The sequence below is a fragment of the Lagopus muta genome, chromosome 15 (genome assembly GCF_023343835.1).
Source record: "Lagopus muta isolate bLagMut1 chromosome 15, bLagMut1 primary, whole genome shotgun sequence".
NCBI classification, from domain to species: Eukaryota; Metazoa; Chordata; class Aves; order Galliformes; family Phasianidae; genus Lagopus; species Lagopus muta.
This window is the reverse complement of record NC_064447.1, coordinates 8,746,809-8,765,504: the sequence shown is the minus strand read 5'-3', so window position 1 is coordinate 8,765,504 and position 18,696 is coordinate 8,746,809. Positions and strand designations below refer to the sequence as shown.

General features: G+C 51.7%; 2 protein-coding genes across 12 annotated transcripts; both read left to right on the top strand.

Annotated features, from left to right (window-relative positions):
* The first annotated feature begins 611 nt into the window (after positions 1–611).
* SLC5A11 (solute carrier family 5 member 11) lies at positions 612–12,393 on the top strand. 8 transcript variants are annotated; one of them, XR_007380070.1, is made up of 17 exons: positions 613–821; positions 2,539–2,710; positions 3,437–3,508; positions 3,751–3,855; positions 4,039–4,098; positions 4,250–4,354; positions 5,426–5,531; positions 6,269–6,349; positions 6,878–7,083; positions 7,531–7,666; positions 7,887–7,994; positions 8,153–8,303; positions 8,482–8,650; positions 9,212–9,427; positions 10,585–10,747; positions 11,102–11,216; positions 11,819–11,928. XR_007380070.1 is itself a non-coding variant. In XM_048962070.1 (16 exons), exons 2-16 carry the CDS (start codon positions 2,543–2,545, stop codon positions 12,034–12,036), a joined length of 2,064 nt encoding a protein of 687 aa, XP_048818027.1. In that variant the 5' UTR covers positions 612–821; positions 2,539–2,542; the 3' UTR covers positions 12,037–12,393. The 8 variants fall into 8 exon arrangements, 4 of the variants coding, with proteins under 4 accessions (XP_048818027.1, XP_048818028.1, XP_048818030.1 ...); XM_048962070.1 differs by lacking the exon at positions 11,102–11,216 and having other exon boundaries at positions 612–821; positions 11,819–12,393; XM_048962071.1 differs by having other exon boundaries at positions 11,102–11,930.
* A 133-nt stretch (positions 12,394–12,526) lies between these two features.
* Positions 12,527–17,969, top strand: TEX47 (testis expressed 47). Of its 4 annotated transcripts, XM_048962106.1 has the most exons (8): positions 12,689–12,913; positions 12,989–13,061; positions 13,641–13,744; positions 14,128–14,192; positions 14,627–14,825; positions 15,184–15,334; positions 16,556–16,687; positions 16,827–17,939. In XM_048962106.1, the coding sequence occupies exons 1-8, from the start codon at positions 12,803–12,805 to the stop codon at positions 17,006–17,008; spliced, it is 1,017 nt and encodes a 338-aa protein (XP_048818063.1). In that variant the 5' UTR covers positions 12,689–12,802; the 3' UTR covers positions 17,009–17,939. The 4 variants fall into 4 exon arrangements, with proteins under 4 accessions (XP_048818062.1, XP_048818064.1, XP_048818063.1 ...); XM_048962108.1 differs by lacking the exon at positions 14,128–14,192 and having other exon boundaries at positions 14,640–14,825; positions 16,827–17,954; XM_048962105.1 differs by lacking the exons at positions 13,641–13,744; positions 14,128–14,192 and having other exon boundaries at positions 12,527–12,913; positions 16,827–17,969.
* Positions 17,970–18,696: the final 727 nt, after the last annotated feature.

Here is an 18,696-nt window from a genome sequence, read left to right as displayed (position 1 = left end):
ACTTTCCTTCTGGCTTGCTTTGGGGTGCTCCTTTTCATCACTACATATTTAACTTTCCTCCACTGTCTGTCTAGAAAAGGAAAGGTGAAAGTTGTAATTCTCATTCTAACAGCAGAGGTTTTAAGAGAGGTGAGGTTTCCCGAAAGGCAGCACAGAGAGCTGTGGCATGACATGACCCGCAGGCTCTGCTCAAGGGCAGCCAGCGATGGCAGTTCTGCCTGGCCGTCAGCTGCACCCATGCCTGGGTGTGAGCTGCACCCCACTTCTTGCCGCAGCCTCTCCTTTTGGAAGGTCCCTTCAGCACCATTCAGCGCATTTTATTTGACTGCGAATGCTTATCCACCCTGATCTCACAAAGGAACTCAGTCCTGGGGTTCACCTACAGGCTCGCAGACGGACCCCAGCTCACGGCTGAATCCTGCCCTTTGTGAGGCTCAGGCACGCGTTCAGACGCAGGGCTGTCAGCTCCCTCCTGTGTCTTGTGGTGTCAGCCTGCGAGGACATCGGCGCTGACTTTCATTGTTACTTGTCCCTTCATGAGCTGCGCAGATTGCTTAAGAGGATGGCACTCTTTGGAGTTTGACCTATGAGCGCTGACGGTGAAAATAACTACTTCTCACCACAGCCTCGGGAGACCGAACGAGTAACTTCGGGCAATTAGTTTAACTTTGACTATAAATATTCCTCCTCGTTCCTTGTGACACTGTTAACAGCTCCGCTGGCAAATCCCCATTCTCTGGCAATATTTAAGCTGCCCGTCAGTTGGCAGAGGCTCGGTGGTGCCTAGCGCGAGGGAGCAGAATGAGACCCAGCTGAGCGCAGTAAGTCCTCCGGCTTCTACCTCGCGGTCGGGCACTGGGCTGCGGGCGGCTGCGGGGCGGACAACCCTCGGGGGCGGCGGTCACTGTAGGAGGAATACAGAGCTGGGAAAGCCTTAAAAAATCCCCTCGGAGCGGCATTGAGAGATACAGCGCCGGCGGTGCCTCGGCACCCACGTGGCCGCGTCTCCCCGGACCATTGATAAAGGCCGGCTTCAGCGGCCGCATTTCAATGCCACGGATGTTCCTTGCTCACAATCTCTGGCGAGGAAAGCGCTGCCGCCTGTGCCAGGAACCGAGGGGGACCGCGCTGTGACCTGAATGCACAAAACGGGCAAAATTTCCACTGTGGCAGAGTGAGGATTTGAAGCCGGAGCAGCTGAGCTCACTGCATTCGTCCCTGTGCTCTGTGTGGCGCCCACAGACACAGCCCGGTGTGGGACACCCCCAGCGCATCTCTGCGTTCCCTCGTTGGCAACACAGGAAACAGCTGCTGGTGCTCACATTGCAGAGGGAAAACATAAAGCCAAGCCCTGCATGGCACCGAACTCAGGTAGCTCAGTGCAGACTGTGCTGCAAGTGCACAGCACCTGATGTGGGAGGTGCTTCGGGCTGGTAAGAAATGGCAGAATGAGAGCTCAAAAGAGAAAGCGGGAGGTGGCAGAGGGGTTAGCAGCTCCCTGAGGCTGGCACACCAACGAGCATTTATCTTCTCCAAGTCAAGTGTGCCAGCTCAGCCTCAGTGCCGGCCCAGACGTCTCTCCTTAGGGAGGTGCAACACCAGCCCTCCTAGAAGATGCGGAGGGACCTGGGCATGTTGTAAGGCACAGGAAAGGCTCTGCAGCCCCATAGGTTGTGCTCTCAGCACTCACCTTTAGAGTGTGGTTCTGAATGGGCTTTGGCACTGCAGTTCCAGGTTGTGTCTACCGCAGGGCACAACCCACCTGCTGTGTATGGCAGGGCATGGGACTGTGCCTGAAAACCACCCACTGCCCAACATTCCCATAAATGCAACCCCAACCTGGGCTGGGGCTGATCTCAGCAGGGACACAGGACACTTTTCAGTGCTGCCCAGTGAAATTGTTGCATTTTCATCACCAGTGCATTTGCAACATTGCCTCGATGTGTAGGGATGGTGAATGTGCTTTTGTGTATCCATTCCCACTCTGCTTTATGTCTTCACATACCTGGGCTTTATGTACCTGGCCATGCCAGCAATACCCAGGAGCAGCTGCTTGCACTTCAGACAGCTCTTTAGGCACCAGGGAAGGTGAGAGTCAAAGCTGCATTTTCTTGTATCAACAAATGGGTGAGGCCAGAGAGCATTGTGAAAGCCATGCACAAGGCACAGGCAGATGTCTCTGTGCTGTGCTGGGCTCAGGGCTCGGGGGAAGAACCTGTTGGGCTGCTCCTCTCCCCAGCAGCAGGTGACACTGCCTTTCCCTGCCCCACCTTTTCCAGCATTTTGAGGTGGGAGCTTATAAGTGTCACCTTACAAGTGCAGCAGTAGCCAAGGGACCAGGCATAAGGAGCAGAAGGAGGAGTGGGCACTCGGTGTCCTGGTGGTGCTGTGGGCCCAGGGGACATTTCCTCAGCTCAGCAGGGTAATGGAGAGCAGATCTGTGGCTGGGCAGAGTAGGGCACCCTGGGGATGTTCAGGAGCAGTCAGCATCTTCCCCTTCTGCCAGAGTGCTGCTACCACACAGCCCATGTTTTTCAGATCTATGCCCAGAGGAAGCGCCCATCCTGCACAGAGAGCCATGGAGAGCACCAGCAGTACCCCATCATTGGTGACACCCCAGTGGGATGTGTTTCCCCAGAAGACACTTGGCGCCGTAGACATCACTATCCTCGTGCTGTACTTTGTGTTTGTCCTGGCTGTTGGGCTCTGGGTAAGCATTTAACATTCAGACCGCTGTTATATTGAAGAATATGGCTGTTTGGACTTCAGCTTATTTTACTTCGGCTTGAATCAAGCCATACTTCACTGAATTCAACTACATGAGTGGAAGGGCACAGCTGACAGATCCTTTCACCTACTTCAGTGTGGAGAAGTGCCCTCACTGCACCGCAGGAGGGCTGTTCAGCTCCAGTGTTTGTGGAGGCACTGAGAGCACTTGTGAGGAAGAAGTCGTGTACCAAGTACTACTAATAACGTTTTGTTTATTCGGGAAGGAACTGCTGTCCCATGTATCATCTGTGTTTGTCAGCGGTGAGGTCCTGCCAGCAGGTTTTGTAAATTAAAAATAGTCCCCGCATACAATTACGGCAGCAGGACATCCTCCTGGCATGGCTTTTGCAATAGCAGAAGCACAGTCTGGCTGTCACAAAGCAAGATGAATGGCTGCTGCCTCCACATGCGATGCAGAACTCACCATTTCACATGAAAACCTTTGAGATCCCTGAAGAATGGGAGTCAACATGTAATACATGCAATGTGTAGCACTCCTCCTGATAACTGCAGGTGCCCACAGCTCTTGTCCAAAATTGCTTGCCTCACTGTGGGTTTGGAGTGAGGACAGGACAGGCTCCTGCTGGGGGAGCAGCCATGCGCTCAGTGCGGTTCTGAGCAGCAGCTGATAATGGTGATCTTTTGTTCTGCTCTTCTGCTTTCTCAGTCCATGTGGAAGACGCAGCGCAGCACGGTGAAAGGCTACTTTCTGGCTGGGGGACAGATGGCATGGTGGCCTGTAAGTATCTTTGTTGTTATCCTGCTTGTGCTCCTAGGTTACAGTGAGACCTTTGTCCGTGCAGAATTCATTTCTCCAAAAGGAAGAAAGATGTGATCCGTGTTTTTGCAAAGACCCAATAACAATGCTGGCTTTCTCCAAGACCAGTGTGTCTGGCTGGCACAGTGTCTCCCTGCCACCTCCCCTCTGTGCACCCCCAGCTTCCCAGGGACACAGTGCCTGAGCCCTGCCTCTCTTCCCAGGTGGGTGCATCCCTGTTTGCCAGCAATGTTGGAAGCGGGCACTTCATTGGCCTGGCAGGGTCAGGAGCTGCATCAGGAATCGCTGCAACAGCCTATGAGTGGAATGTGAGTGTGGCATTGCATGGCATGGCATGGCTCCATATGCTTGGCAACCCTTCTGCTGCCTCTACCAGCTGCTGGGGGGCCTGAAGAGTCCCCAGGTCTCCATGCCCCTGAGTGCCGCATGCTCTCCCCACCTGACTGCAGCCTAGAGCAGCATTTTGACCTTCCTTTCCACTTGTTTTGCAGGGCATGTTTTCTGTTTTGGTGCTGGCATGGTTATTCCTTCCCATTTACATAGCAGCAGGAGTAAGTAAACGGGCCGTTGTGTCCATCAGTCACTTTCTGGCATTCAAACCCCCACGTGGCTCAGGAGCTCAGCCATGCTCAGTTGCAGCTGCACGGCTCCCAGCTGAGGCCCTGTGTGCTGCTGCCTTTCCAGCATGTCTGTCCCACACAGGTGACCACCATGCCAGAGTACCTACGGAAACGCTTCGGTGGAAAAAGAATCCAGATTTTCCTGGCGATTCTCTACTTGTTCATCTATATCTTCACCAAAATATCAGTGAGTAGGAAAAAATGGTAGGAAGTTGAATTCAAGCTGCTTTGGAAGAGTGCATTACCCAGCCAGGCTGAGATTACAGAGATAGAGAATGGTTTGATTGGAAGGGACCTCTGAATGCCGTGTGGTGTCACTCCCTGCACTGAGCAGGGACACCCACAGCTCCATCAGTGCTCAGAGCCCCGTCCAGCCTGACCGTGGGTGTCTGCAGGGATGGGGCACCGCCTCTCTGCCCTTACTGCAAACAGCTTCTTCTTTAGATCCAATCTGAATCTCCCATTTGAGTTTGAAACCGTTTCTTCTTGTAGGTCTGTAGTGACAGACCCTGCTACAGTCTGTCCCCTTCTCTCTGATAGCCCTGCTTTAGGTACTGAAAAGATGATGCAATGGTTGGCCCTTCCCCGGATTAACAGAAATAGAGGTGTATTTTTAAAGTACCTGAAAAAGGTGAACTGTAGCTGTTTAGAGAAGCTACACAAAAATGATTACTTTTTTCCCTGTTAGGGATTTGAATGCTTGCTACAGTAAGGAGAAAGCTAGATGTCAACATCCTGAGCAATTACCCATTGGAAGGTTAAGCTGAGTGGATGCTCTGTTGTTAGATTTGTATGCCTGGCTGGCTTGCCCAGTTTCTTCCCTTTGCATGTTCATTTCCTGCACAAACACCTACTGCTGCTATCTGCAGGATTAACAAGAATGCAGGAGCTGGTATGTGCTCAGGCAGAAAGAGCTCTGTGATTTATTGCTGCTTCCCTTTGATGCAGTGCCTGGAATGAATAACAGGAGCAAGCCTTGCGCAACCCCGCGAGCTGCTCATTAACTGTGCAGCACTGCACGAGCTGGAGAAAGTGGAGAGGTCTCTGTCTGTGATTTTCCTGTGCACACAGGGCACAGGTGGGCCGGGAGCCTGGCGCACACCTGCCTGATCCCTGGGAGCACTGCATACTTGGGGTCCTGTGGATGCTCCTTAAGAACATCCTGTGATGCTAATCACTGCACGTCCGTTCCCTGGCATCACCAGCTTATAGGGGTTGGGTAATGTCACCTAGCAACTGCAATCATTTTTGTTCATAGGTTGATATGTACGCTGGGGCCCTCTTCATTCAGCAAGCTTTGCACTGGGACCTCTACATTGCTGTGGCAGGCCTGCTAGCAATCACTGCTGTCTACACCGTAGCAGGTGCGTGGCTGAGTTTCAGGTCGGAGCACAGCAGGTCCTGCTCAGCGTGTGCATGTAATGCACAAAACAGCCTCATGCTTCTGGTAGGAGCCCTAAATTTCACATTCTATCTGTTTTTGCCATGAGTACGGAAAACAAGGAGAACAGCAAATGGTAACTTACCTGTTAAAAAGAATTACCAGGAGTGAGTATGTGAACGCCCCTTACAAGGCCACGCCACATATGAATGCATGGCAGTCTCTCCTTTAAGAGAAGTGATGCTCGTGGCATTTGCCCAGTGCAGTTCCTCCTCTGGGCTTTTTAGAGTATGAGGGATTAACATAGCAATGAGCTGCGTAATGCAAAAATCATTGTCAGTCCTGGGTGCCCTTTTGGGGCTTAACAGTGGCCAAATGGAACAAAGCCATGCACGGAGCGAGCACAAATCCCACACAAACAAAGGTTGCTCCTTTCCCAGCGCTCACCCCTCCTGTTGCTGCTCACAGAGATCGCCTCCACCACTGCTGTTTTTCCTCCTCCATATTCAGCCTGGGCTTTGTTTTGGAGCTTTTCCATGCATTTCCCATAGAAGTATTTATACCGGACATCAGCTTCTTGGTGACAAAATGGTGATTCATTCTGATTTGCAACACGAGGTGCAGGGATGGCTGAGTGCGGGCAGAGCAGCACGGCGCTGCTCCCCGGGGTGCTGCCGAGGGGGTCGGAGCAGATTCCAGCTCTGCTCTCTGCTCCCACAGGTGGTCTGGCTGCCGTCATCTACACGGATGCATTGCAGACCCTCATCATGCTGGTCGGTGCCATCAGCCTCATGGTCTTCAGTGAGTGCTCCTCCTTGCTGAGCTTACAGAAGCTTTAGCACTACAGACGTGCTGGGTCATTACAAGTGTTTACTTGTTTGCTGTTCTGAGAACTGCTTTTTATGTGTTTTTTTCCCTGTAGAAATATGTGTTCATGTAATCTTATCAAGTCAAATAATCTTACAGTAGTTCTTAAGTGGTAAAAATGCACGAGAACTCCATGAAGAATTAATTAAAGAAATAGGTTCTGAGGTAGTATAAAAGATGAACAAGCATCATCTCTAGCCAACAGGTTTACAGCATGATGCCATCCCCTGTCCAGCATTAAAATTGTAGAATAGATTACACTGCCATAATGTTGGGTTGGAAGGGACCTTAACAATCATCTCATTCCTACCCCCTGCCATGGATCAGTTGCCAAGCCAGTAACTCCTGATTTTAAAGAATGCTTGTGGAGGATTTACAGAGACCATAGCTATCCATCTATCGAGCAAACTAAAAACCAAGGGCACAGAAGACGTGATGACTGCTTCTCATGACCTATTTTAGGCTTTGTTGAAGTCGGCGGTCTGGAAGGTCTGCAGGCAAAATACTTTGATGCCATTCCCAGCACCCGCAAGGAGAACAGCAGCTGCGGCTTGCCAAGGGAAGACGCTTTCCACATTTTCCGGGACCCTGTTAACTCTGACCTTCCCTGGCCAGGGGTGCTGGTGGGGATGACCATCCCGTCCCTGTGGTACTGGTGCACTGACCAGGTGCGTCGCTGCTTCCGCCTCAGTTGGGTTTTGAGGACGTGTTCTCAGCTGTTTGACTCCGATGGCAGACCTGAGGTGTGCAGCATAGCCTGGACTAGTCACTATTTCTGACAGCAACGCAGTAAAATGTGTTGCTTTCAATCCTCAGACTGCAAGACTGCAGAAGCACAACTAGGTTTTGTGAATTATTTCAATGTAGAAAGAGGAGAGAATGTGTCTCATTGTTAATCCCAGTCCATAAAGATGAGGCACTCTTAAACTCTTTCAGCTCTGCAGGGCTCTGATCACCTTCACTCCAGTGCTCGCTTTTCTACAGTTGCAATAGTTTAGAGAACACAACATATAAACAAACACAGCGTGCCAAAGAGCAGTGCTTGACCCAACCCCACCACCAGAGCTGGCTCTGCCCCACCCAGCAGCAGATCCAAAGTGTTTCTTCCTCTCCAGGTCATCGTTCAGAGGTCCCTTGCTGCTAAAAACCTCTCACACGCCAAGGGAGGCTCCCTGATGACCTCCTACCTGAAGATTTTGCCCCTCTTCATGATGGTGATGCCGGGCATGATCAGCCGGATCCTCTTCCCAGGTCAGTGCTGAAGGAGAGTTCTGCTCCCTCTGACAGCCGCTACAGGTTGTGTCCATCCTGTGCAGCTGAGACAGCTTTTGCAGGACATCAAGTCCCAAAGTATGACAAAACTTCCTCCCAGCTACAACTAGCAGAATGCAAATTCTCCTGCAGCAGCCTTCAGCTATACTGTTTCTTGTGACCCCTGAATATTGCTTCTCACCTGCCTTGCTTATTTCAGACCTGGTGGCTTGTGCAGAGCCAGAGATTTGTCAGAAAATCTGTGGCAACCCATCCGGCTGTTCTGATATCGCTTACCCGAAGTTGGTGATAGAGCTCCTGCCTACAGGTGAGCAGCCTGGGCAGGAAAAGGCCAGAAAGGAAAAAACCTGCAGCTGTAATTTGGTGGGGCTACATTGGGCTAGATGGAAGTGTGGTGAGGGACAGCATACAGCAAGTGGTTATTTGGGATTCTCAGTGAGGCTGCACTGATCTTTCTGCTTCCAGGACTCAGGGGCCTGATGATGGCCGTGATGATAGCAGCCCTCATGTCCTCCCTCACATCCATCTTCAACAGTGCCAGCACCATTTTTACCATGGACCTCTGGAAACATTTCCGGCCTCGATGCTCCGAGTGGGAGCTCATGATCATTGGCAGGTATGTCACAAGGGATCCACGATAAGGGAGAACGGGCTGAGAGCCCCATAGTGTACAGGTTTGCAGCAGTGCTAAAGCTGAGGCCTCGTGGTTACAAGTGATCTCAGAAGGAGTTTTGTGAGATGGACAATTGGAAAAGAAACATCTGAGCTAACAATACTGACATCTTCTTGCATAGGGTCTTTGTGCTGCTACTTACGGTGGTCTCTATCCTGTGGATCCCACTGGTCCAGGCTGGCCAGGGCGGGCAGCTCTTCATTTACATCCAATCCATCAGCTCCTACCTGCAGCCCCCTGTGGCAATGGTGTTCATGTTGGGCTGCTTCTGGAAGCGAGCAAATGAGAAGGTAACAGCCCCTCTAGGCAGTGCTGGACAGTCATCCCTGAGGCAGGCATTCCTGGTGCTTTTCAAAAGACATTTTGTAAGCAGTGAGAGGACTGCATTGCTTGGCTGCAAGGTGCCCTTCATAAAGCCTGAAGCTCGTTAGAGCCTTGCTTGCCATTCATTAGATGCACTTGTGTGATCTGCACCAGGGGGCCCACATATTTAAAGAGCACAGCACCGGAAATCCAAAGCCTGCAGCTCCTCACCTGGTGCTGAGTATGGGGTGTAAAGCCTTCTCAAACCTGGCTTCGCTTGGCTGGAGGGCAGTCAATAGCACCTGTGGTTAAAGCAGCCATTGGGATGCAAACACCTCTCTTGAATGGCCCTCTGGTCTCCAATACAGGGCAGACACCACACTACTGTAACAGCAGTAGCGCACCTAGATAAAACAGCGCAAGTGGGAAAAGGAGGGATGGGAGGCTGCCAAACAAACAAACAGGAAGGAGAAAGCCTGGCAGCTCACAGCCCTGAGTCCTGGGCGGGCTGACATTTCCTGCTCCAGCAAATAACCCTCCCTTCGCAGGGCGCGTTCTGGGGCCTGGTGCTCGGGCTGCTGATGGGCGTCATCCGGTTGGTGCTGGACTTCATCTTTCCTGAGCCCCAGTGCGGGGAGCGGGACACGCGGCCGGGCGTGCTGCGCTACATGCACTACCTCTACTTCTCCATGGTCCTGGCGGCCGTCTCCACGCTCACCGTGCTGCTTGTCAGCCTGCTGACGGAGCCCCCCTCGGAGGAAATGGTGCGTCCACCCTTCCCATTGCTTCCCTTATTGGTGAATGGATGCCTCACGTTACATCCATGGGAATGAGGCGGAGATAAATAATCTGGAAATGGGCGTTTCCACCCATTCTCAGTCCACGAAAACACTTGTAGCAACCTGTAACAGCAATCCCTCCTTTGCTCCGGCGCCCTGCTGCTTTCCTTTTAAGGTTTTGGTCCCGTATATCCACAGTTCCACCCTGGAAACAGGTCAACAGTTGATGTTACAAAGAGCTGTTCTTAAGTTCAAACGTGTGTATTTAATGCATAACAAACTAGCTTTTTCCCTCTATTTTCCAAGAAATTCCAGATTCTGGGTCATCTTTATGAACTCTTACTAATTTAGTGAGGAACCATTTTTACTCGCAGAAAAGAGAAATCAAGGGCAGAGAGCACACTTCCTCTGGAACAGGTTTGTGCCAGTTTGACTACTTTTAATAGACATACTGAGGCTACAAAAAAACGTAAATAGCAGAAAGGAGGGCCAGAAGGGACCTTCAGAAATCGTACAGCCAATGCATCTCTTGCTTCGAGACAGGACTAACCTGGCATTTCTGAAAGACCCGTGGCGAACTCGCTCCCATAAGCCCCCAGAGGGAGGTGCCCAGGGAAGCGCACCACCAGCTCAACATCCTGCCCCTCTTTGCAGAAGTTTTTCCTCTTCTCCAACTTGAATCCTTCCAGCTTCATGTTGTGCTCATCCCTTCGTGTTTGCCCTGTCACTGGTATCGAGAACACTCCTCTTTAATGAGCCTCTGACATATTTCAAGAAAATCATCCTATCTCCCATCTGTCTTTTCTTCTCTAAACGACCCCCGTCCTGTGAATCATTCCTCACTGGCCACGGTTTCCATTCTTTTGCTCCCTTCCCCGGCCCGCTCAGGCTGCATCCAGCGATACCCACACAGTAACCAAAAGTGAAGACCTCCTTCCTTCCAAGAGCTCTCAGGCTGCAGATAAAACTAACCCAGCGCCGCTCTGCTGCCAGCAGCGGGGCACTGAGCCGTTCACCTGCTCCAGCAGAGCGGGAGGACAGACTTCAACCCCTCACAGTGTTCTCTCTGCAGGCTGCTGTACTGCTCAGGCAGTCCTTTAAGCGACCGCAAAGCAGTTTAACACCACTCTTCATGCCATCAGATAAGTCGGCTTACCTGGTTCACACGTGGGGATCCTCCAGCCAAGAAAGACCTAGCGGTCAGCACTTCTCCTGACACTGCCAAAGGAGCACGCGAAGCTGAGCGCCCAGCTCTCCAGATTGATATAAGCATTGCTTCTGAAAGTAGTACAAATGATAACAAATGTAAGTGCTCCAACACCATACTCAGTAACACCCACAGTTAACAACCCTAGGCAATGTGCACCCTGAAGACAAGAACAGTTAAAACTGCTTCCTCTGGATTTCTGTATCTTCAGGGCATGCTAAAGGGTTTTACCTGACAGTTTCACCTAAGCAAAAGCTTAGTTTCTTTTCCATCTCTTGATGGCATTACATATGCTTGAAATCAAGAAGGAGCTGGATGGGATGCAGAAAGCCATGCCACTGTCCTGCATAGAGCCTAGTGCTGCCTGCACCTGCTGCAAGGAGAACTGATTGAAAGGGGAGGGTGGAGGAAAAACACAGTTACTTTCATGAAATTCCATTTCTGTTTTTCAGTGATGTTTTCTGATGGACTCTAGCAGCAGGGAGAACCCAGAGCCCTGGGCGGAGCTCTTGACAGATCAGTGAAGGAGGATTTACATTTTTTAAAACTTGTGCTTGTCGGTATTAGGTACAAACATGCACAGCAACTCATTCTGCATTTTCCAGCAATGGTTACCATCACTTGTTTTTGCCAGGCTTGGGACACTGTTTATGCAACTGTGCAGCTGTGTATTCCTCTGATCTATAAAAAGCTAAGGAAAAGATCAGTAAGGTAACGAGGAAGTGAAGTGCAGATCTCTCAGTGCTGAGAAGTCTCGTTCTTGTTGCAAACTGATGCTTTGTCACACATGGCCCAATCCAGCCCAAAGCTGGGAGTATTTCCTTTCCACACATGTAATGTGGAGTAACCCTAACTGGACAAAGTATGCACGTGGCAAAGGAAGCTGGTGGGCTCCAAATACTTAGAGATGGGCTTTTAGATTGATGCTGTTACTGCTTCCTAAAATGTTGGGAAGAGCAGAGCTTGAGCTCAGATCTCCAAGGAAGAAAGAAATAGGCCATACAGCCCAAATAGATGTTATTTGAAGGGTTTCCCACACCTCAGAGTAGCTAGCGTACTTGTCTGAAGAGTGAGGATGCACTTCTGCATCAAGGCCCTTTGTACAGGGCCATACTGACATAGATCTGGGATCTGCAGTTGGTCACGCTTACTCTGTGCTGCCCCTGTAGGTCCGACTGGCACCAAGAAGGACTCAAAGCTGGTGAGAACCCTCCTGTGGCTCTGTGGGATGGAACGCAGACAGGAGAACCCTGAGGACGTGGCGCCAGCCAAACCCGAGTGTCCCATGGCTTCCCTGGAGGAGAACCCACTGGTGAAGCACGTCCTGAACATCAACTTGATACTGAGCATATGTGCAGGGGTCTTCCTCTGGGCCTACTTCGCATAGCAGTCCATCGCTTGATCCCAGATGACATCAACTAATGTTAATTGGTGTAAATAATAATAATTAGCAGAGGATTAATGTAACTCATAGTGCTTTCTAAGTTTTATTTAAGAAGACAGACCCTTCTCCCTAACGCAGCCCTCATTTCACCTCTAGCAGCGCTCGGTGCAGCTGCAGACCTAAGCTGGATGCACGAAGCTGAGCACAACGAGCTGAGGCGGGAGCGCAGTGTTGGTTATTCCAAGTATATAATTATGCTTTTTGGGGTTAAAGCACTACCTGGCACTTAGGACATCTGGATTCTGTTCCTATTTAACGTGTAACCATACATAAGACACGCGGCTTCCCTGCGCTGTAGCCCCTGTAACCGCCAGGGTGCACAACTGACCTCGGGGCACGGCTTACAGCCTGGATTCCCGTATCCACGCCACTCAGCCGAGGCGCAGCGATGGGACGATTGAGCCCAGTGGCACACACTCCTCCAGGGTGGGCAGGGAACGGGCGGTGCAGCGCGGTTAAAGCCTTCCGCCAGGAGAACGGATGTGCTTGGAGGCGCAGCTCGTCCTCGAGAGGAGAAACGTGGCCGGGCTGTGCCGCCGACGCGTTCAGCTCGGTATCCAACCCATCCCCAGGGCCTCGTGTGGCTGCCGGAACTCGCAGCACCTGCCCGAGCCGGAGGCGTGGCCCTGGCGCGCGGCACAACGGCCGTTCCCCGGCTCCGCGAGCGCAGCGCGGCCCCCACCGGCGGCTCCCGGCACAGGGCCCGGCCATGGAGGAGGAGACGGGAGCGGCCGTGCGACGCGGCTGTCCGGAGCCGCTGGAGTTGGAGCGGAGGAACCTCCTGTCCGTGCGGCGGCGGCGGCTGCGCCGAACCCTGCAGGTGGGCGGGCGGCGGGCCGGGCTGCGGCGGCGGCGGCTTTTGTGGTGAGCTGTGCGCGCTGTGCTCTGCCCGCAGTGCCGCGTCCCGCTGCAGCGGCTGTTGGTCGTGGCCCGACTCCGCGAGGAGGTGACGGAGGAGGAGGTGGCAGGTGGGTGGCTCTGCCTGTGAGGAGCATTAAGGGAGCTGGGTTTTGTTTGTTTTGTTTTGTTTGTTTTCCCAGAGCGTTTGTATGAGCTGGTGCCAATATCGGGGAGAGGCTGCGCTACGTGCATCCACAGCAACAACGGTGTAGCTGCACCTCTGGAGTAAAGGAGTAGCACAGGGTGCCCAGAGAGGTGGCGGTGCCCCAACCCTGCACACAGCCGTGGTCAGGCTGGACGGGGCTCTGAGCACTGATGGAGCTGTGGGTCCCTGCTCAGTGCAGGGAGTGGCACCACGTGGCATTCAGAGCTCCCTTCCAACTCGTGATTTTGTGATTCAATGAATGCCAACAGGAATTGGACTCCAGCTACACCTAGTAGTGAGGTTTGGGTGCAGATTTAGGAGCTGACACAAATTGTAGTGCTGCATGCTTCAAGAAGCAATCCGCATGTTCCTGTTAAAGTGATACTTTAATGCTTCTGAATAAAAAAAGCGTAATTTGTAAATCTGAGCAGGCAGGACAGAGAACTGACCTGCTGGAACTCCCATTGTGGGCATTGTAACAAACTACTTATTTTGAAACAAGGTTATCACAGAGAATTGTTTGAAGACGCGTCAGAATACCACACAAGAGAACGAGTTTCAGGGCTGCTGCTTCTCAGTTCCGGACATGTTCTTCATGTAGTGGAAGTAAGTTAAAGGAATTCCCAGAGGGATCCAATGGCCTCAATTCAGCTTTGTACAAACGAGGCTGTTCAGATGCAGCTGACTGCAAACATGTGACCGCCTCTGACTCCCACTGGTTTAAAGTGAGAACTAAGGGCTGAGGGGTGTGGAGTCGGCAGCTTTCCTCTGGAATTTGCTGCCCCCTGTACTGAAGCGAACTGTCCCAGAGCAGGGAGGGATGTGACAGCATGAAGTGCTGTCAGGCACGATGGGAACATGCTTTGTCCTCAGAGCGTGGGTCTCAAAGGCAAGGACTATTTACAGGATGGATACTGAAGAATTACTTTTTATTCAGATAGTATTTTATGATATGCAATTTCATAAAAACTCTACCCTTTCCTCTGCAGTCTTGCAGTAGCACAATACATTTTCTCATCCGAGCTCTTGCTTCTCTCCAAAATCAGGGTCCTAGGTGAGTGGTTTCCATTACCTTTGCTGAAAAATAAATTGTAACAGAAGTGGTAGGCAGCTCCTTTCAGGTTAATCAGAACGTTAGGTACAATTACACTGACTTTTCATTCTCCTTCTGGGTGCCGTGGGCCCAGTAGCATCCCATACCTCCATTTGCTCACTAAATCCCGCCTGCTTTTCTGCTCATTTCTTACCCTCCCATCCACCAGTCTGCTCAGACCCTTGCACAGCTGTTAGAGCACAACTGGAAAAAAGCTTCTGTTGGATGATCCGCTTCGCCCAAGGGCCAGGGTGGGAGGTGTGCAACATGCGCAGCACTTTGTGCTCAGGAAACACTGAGTGCAGATCATGCGCTGCTTGGATTATGAAACATGAATGTGATGATACAAACTGCTTGCTGTTCTCAAGGGCAGAATTCACTCCCTTTCCACTCAGTGCTCTTCTCCAGGAAATCAAAGCCCTGGTGGTGGCACACAACATCCCGAGCAGGCTGTTCGCGAGGTGGGATGTGGCAGTGACATCTCCTGTGACACATCCAGAAGACTCAACGCAATCACAGTCTATAGAAGAGGTGGTCGCAGAGTGTCTTACGCTCCTGGTCAACGTGGCAGACTATGTGCTAAAATCTGCTGAGGTAAAGTTCAGTTTTCCCCCCCCAGCCCTGCACTCCCCCACACCATTCAGCAGCCGCAGAGTCCAGAGCTCAGAGGATTCTGGAGGCAGCATGGAAGCATCACAGAAAGTCATTGCTTTATTCTGCGCTGCTTCTCAGACCTGTGTCTGCCTGTTTTGTGTGGTTGTTTGAGTGAGATCATTTGAGATCATTCACAGCACTGCCACAGGCTTGTGTCCCATGAGTGCCTCTCCTGGGCTTTGTCCCTGAGCGCTCCCAAAGGACACAGGAATGGGGAGCAGCTCCAGCCCTGCTGCTTAGGTAACCTGTAGCCCTGTGCCCTTGCTGCACCTGCATCAAAATGCTCTTTGTTCCACAGGGTGACAGCAGTGACAGTCTGCACACTCTTGCCCCTGAGCTGCTCATCCCAGCAGAGACTATTGGCTACTTGTGTAAAGCTGAAGAATGTTCAAGCCCTGTAGATTTTCTGAGAATGTATTTGAGTCCTATTCAGCCTGCCCTGGATTCAGGTACGTTGCACGCAGTTTGGGGGCAAACATCAAATTTAATCACGCAGCTAGAATCTTGACTTGTAGCACTGAACTTAGAGTTTGGAAAACTTGTTCCAGTGGCAGAGCAAGGACCTAGAGCAGGGAGCATCCTTCCTGCCACAGGACACCCGAGCAGAAGGAACTGGGCAGCTGTGGGGGTTTCAGGCTGCAGCAGCAGAGAGCGACCAAAATATTGGAGCATGTCAGCAAGTGCAATGCATCCTCTACAGAATGCAGTTTGATTTTGCAGTGAGGCTTTAGGTCTAGTTTAGTAACCTGAATGAAATGTATTATGGAACATGATGGAATTTATAGGTTAACTAAATTAGTCCAGTGAGTTATGTGACTATTGCTGTTACTTGCTGTCCTTTCATTCACAGAAGCTGTATGGCCCGTTCCCTTGCACTTATCTGCCTGATGCAGTGTGTTCCCAGCGCTGCTTCTTGCACTCTCCTGCTTCACACAAATTCCAACACAAAGATGCATGGTTTCCATTGCAGTCCATGAGGCAGGAGGAGCTGAGCAGCAGCAGAGCCCAGGGATAACTGCACTGCTGTGGGTGTGGAACTGCCATCTCATGGGCTGCAGAAGTGGTCACATTAGTGATGCACTTGAATAAATATACCTTAAGTTGACAGAAGACGATCTTTAAGTTTATTATGGAGATGCCTGGAACCCCAGGGGGATGATAGGGCTGAACAGCACCAGGCCTGGACCCTGGCATGACTGTGCACTGAGGACTGCACCCAGCAGAGTCCCTGCGTATCCTCAGGCTGGGCTGAGGGTGCTGCTGCTCCCTGGAACAGTGGGCAGCAGCTGCTGGGGTTCAACTGCCATCCTCAGCCTGGCGCTGCCCAGGGAGCACCCAGAGCAAACACAAGAAATGAGGCATCCACCAGCAGGCAGAGCTCCTGCTGCCAGCTCCACATGCACACAGCAGCTGGGCACAGGAGCTGCATCCAGGGGTGCTGTGGCCCCACCATTGCCCAGAGTCCACATTTCCAGCTCTGTCCCCGCAGTTCTAATCCTGATGCTGTTCACTCCAAGTAAGAGCTCTGGCTTCCCACAGCTCTGCTGGCGGCGGCATTTCTACCTCTGCCCACATGCCACGTTCACCCCCAGATCCAACATTTCAGCTCACGACCTGTGCCTCATGTCAAGATCTGTATTTCCAGAGCACGCCTTGTGTTTCGGTTTCAGATCTGCCCCATCTTACAGATGCTGCACAGTCTGTGGAAGAGGAGCTCTACCTTCCGACAGCTCCAGCTGCTGGATGTGCCATCTGCTTGCACGTTTACTTTGGCTCAGTTCAGGAAAGGTGCAACTCACAGTGTGCGTGTCACCTCCAGGAGTTGGATACTCGAGCAAAGCAGCTCTCTGGCTTTGCACTGCACTGTCTGAAAGTGAAGTTTTCACACCTTGTGCCCAATATTTCCTCCAAGAATCTTCCAACTTGTCGTCACTGTTTCAGATCCAGCTCAGCTCCATCAGATTCAGGCAGGAAATGCTCCAGCAGATGGATGTGCCTTCATGCCTGCACTGTGGGCTTCAGCAGCAGTTCTGCACTGTCAGCCCTTGCCCCATGTTTCCCCCTCAAGCTTTATTTCCAGCTCACATCCCATTATTTCAGCTCCTGTCCTATTTCCCCTATGAGATTTTGTAAGTAACCCACACCAGTGATTTCAGCTCTGTGGATTCTGCTCACATCTTTATTCTCAGCTCCTGGTCTCATTCAGCTCCTGCACTGCACAGCTCTGCCTCACTCACACAGCTTCACCCCTGTGCCCTGGGTTCCAGCAGCAGCTCTGCATTACCAGCTCATACACAGAGATTTCAGCCCTTGCCCTGTGTCCCCTCACACATCCTGATTTGCAACCCATGTCTTGCCCTGTTTCCCCCAACAAAGTCTTGCAATAAACGGGCACCAGTGATTTCAGCTCTTGCCCCTTTTCCCCAAAGATTTTTATTGTCAGCTCCTTGTGTGTTTCAGCTCCAGCTCTGCTCCATCAGCCCCAGCACACTGTGGGTTTGCTCCAGCATTGCACAGCTCTGCTCACACAATTCCATGCCCTGAGCTGTCAGTTCCAGCAGCAGCTCTGCACTGTCAGCTCATACCCACGGATTTCAAACCTCGATCTGTGATTCCCCCCCTCAAATCTTGATTTCCATCTCACACCCCACAATAACGACTCTCCATTTCCCCTCAAAGCTCTGTAACAAACTCACACCAGTGATTTCAGCTCTTGCTCTGTCTCCCACAACACCTTTATTCTCAGCTCCTTGTCAGCTTCAGCTCAGCACTGCACTCCAGTGAGATGCCCTGGCTTTGTGCAGCTCAGCCTCTCCAACACACCTTCACACCGTGCTGTGGGTTCCAGCAGCAGCTCTGCACTGTTACCACATGCTCTGTTTCCCGCCTCAATTTTTATTTTGAACACATGTTCTGTTCTTTCACTGCCTCCCATTTTTGTCCCCATGAGGCTTGATTTCCACCTTATGCCCCACAATTTCAGCTCTTGCAATATTTGCCCACAAAACCTTATAGGAAGCTCACACCAGTGATTTCAGCTCTTGCTGTTTCCCACAACATCTTTATTCTCAGCTCCTTGTCAGCTTCAGCTCCAGCACTGCACACTGTGGCTGTGCTCCAGAGTTGCACAGCTCTGCTCACACACCTCCATGCCCTGCGCTGTGGGTGCCAGCAGCAGCTCTGCACTGTCAGCTCGTGCCCCACGTTTCCCCGTCAAGCTTTATTTCCAGCTCACATCCCATTATTTCAGCTCTTGTCCCATTACCCCTGGGAAGTTTGATAAGAAACTCACACCAGCGATTTCAGCTCCTGCACTTTCTGCTCACATCTTTATTCTCAGCTCCTTGTTTCAGCTCCAGCGCTGCCCCTTCAGCTCCAGCACTGCACGCTGTACACAAGGTGTTGTGGCTGCACGCAGCTCTGCCTGCTGGACGTATCTCTGTCCCGTGCCGTGGGTTCCAGCAGCAGCTCTGCATTACCAGCTCACACGCAGTGATTTCCACTTTGCCCTGTGCCCCCAAGGATCCCATAGCCCGACTCACGTCTTGCCCCATTTCCCCCCAAACCTTAATCACAATCTCACACCAGTGATTTCAGCTCTTGCTCTGTTTCCCACAACATCTTTATTCTCAGCTCCTTCCATACTTCAGCTCAGCACTGCACACTGGGGTTGTGCTCCAGTGTCGTACAGCTCTGCTCTGTCAGCTCACACCGACTGATTTCAGTTCTTGCCCTGTGATGCCCCCAAATCTTTATTCCCAGTGCACTCCCCATGATTGTAGCTCATGTCCTGTTTCCCCCCCAGAATTTT

Bases quoted from the DNA above. Each gene is read 5' to 3' on its own strand.
- TEX47 (XM_048962105.1), top strand. From the start codon at position 12,574: ATGTGCTTGGAGGCGCAGCTCGTCCTCGAGAGGAGAAACGTGGCCGGG. The intron at 15,335-16,555 runs GTACGTTGCACG...TTTCGGTTTCAG, and splicing joins TCAGCCTGCCCTGGATTCAG to ATCTGCCCCATCTTACAGAT. The intron at 16,688-16,826 runs GTGCGTGTCACC...TCACTGTTTCAG, and splicing joins GGAAAGGTGCAACTCACAGT to ATCCAGCTCAGCTCCATCAG.
- SLC5A11 (XM_048962070.1), top strand. From the start codon at position 2,543: ATGCCCAGAGGAAGCGCCCATCCTGCACAGAGAGCCATGGAGAGCACC. The intron at 4,099-4,249 runs GTAAGTAAACGG...TGTCCCACACAG, and splicing joins CCATTTACATAGCAGCAGGA to GTGACCACCATGCCAGAGTA. The intron at 5,532-6,268 runs GTGCGTGGCTGA...CTGCTCCCACAG, and splicing joins TGCTGTCTACACCGTAGCAG to GTGGTCTGGCTGCCGTCATC.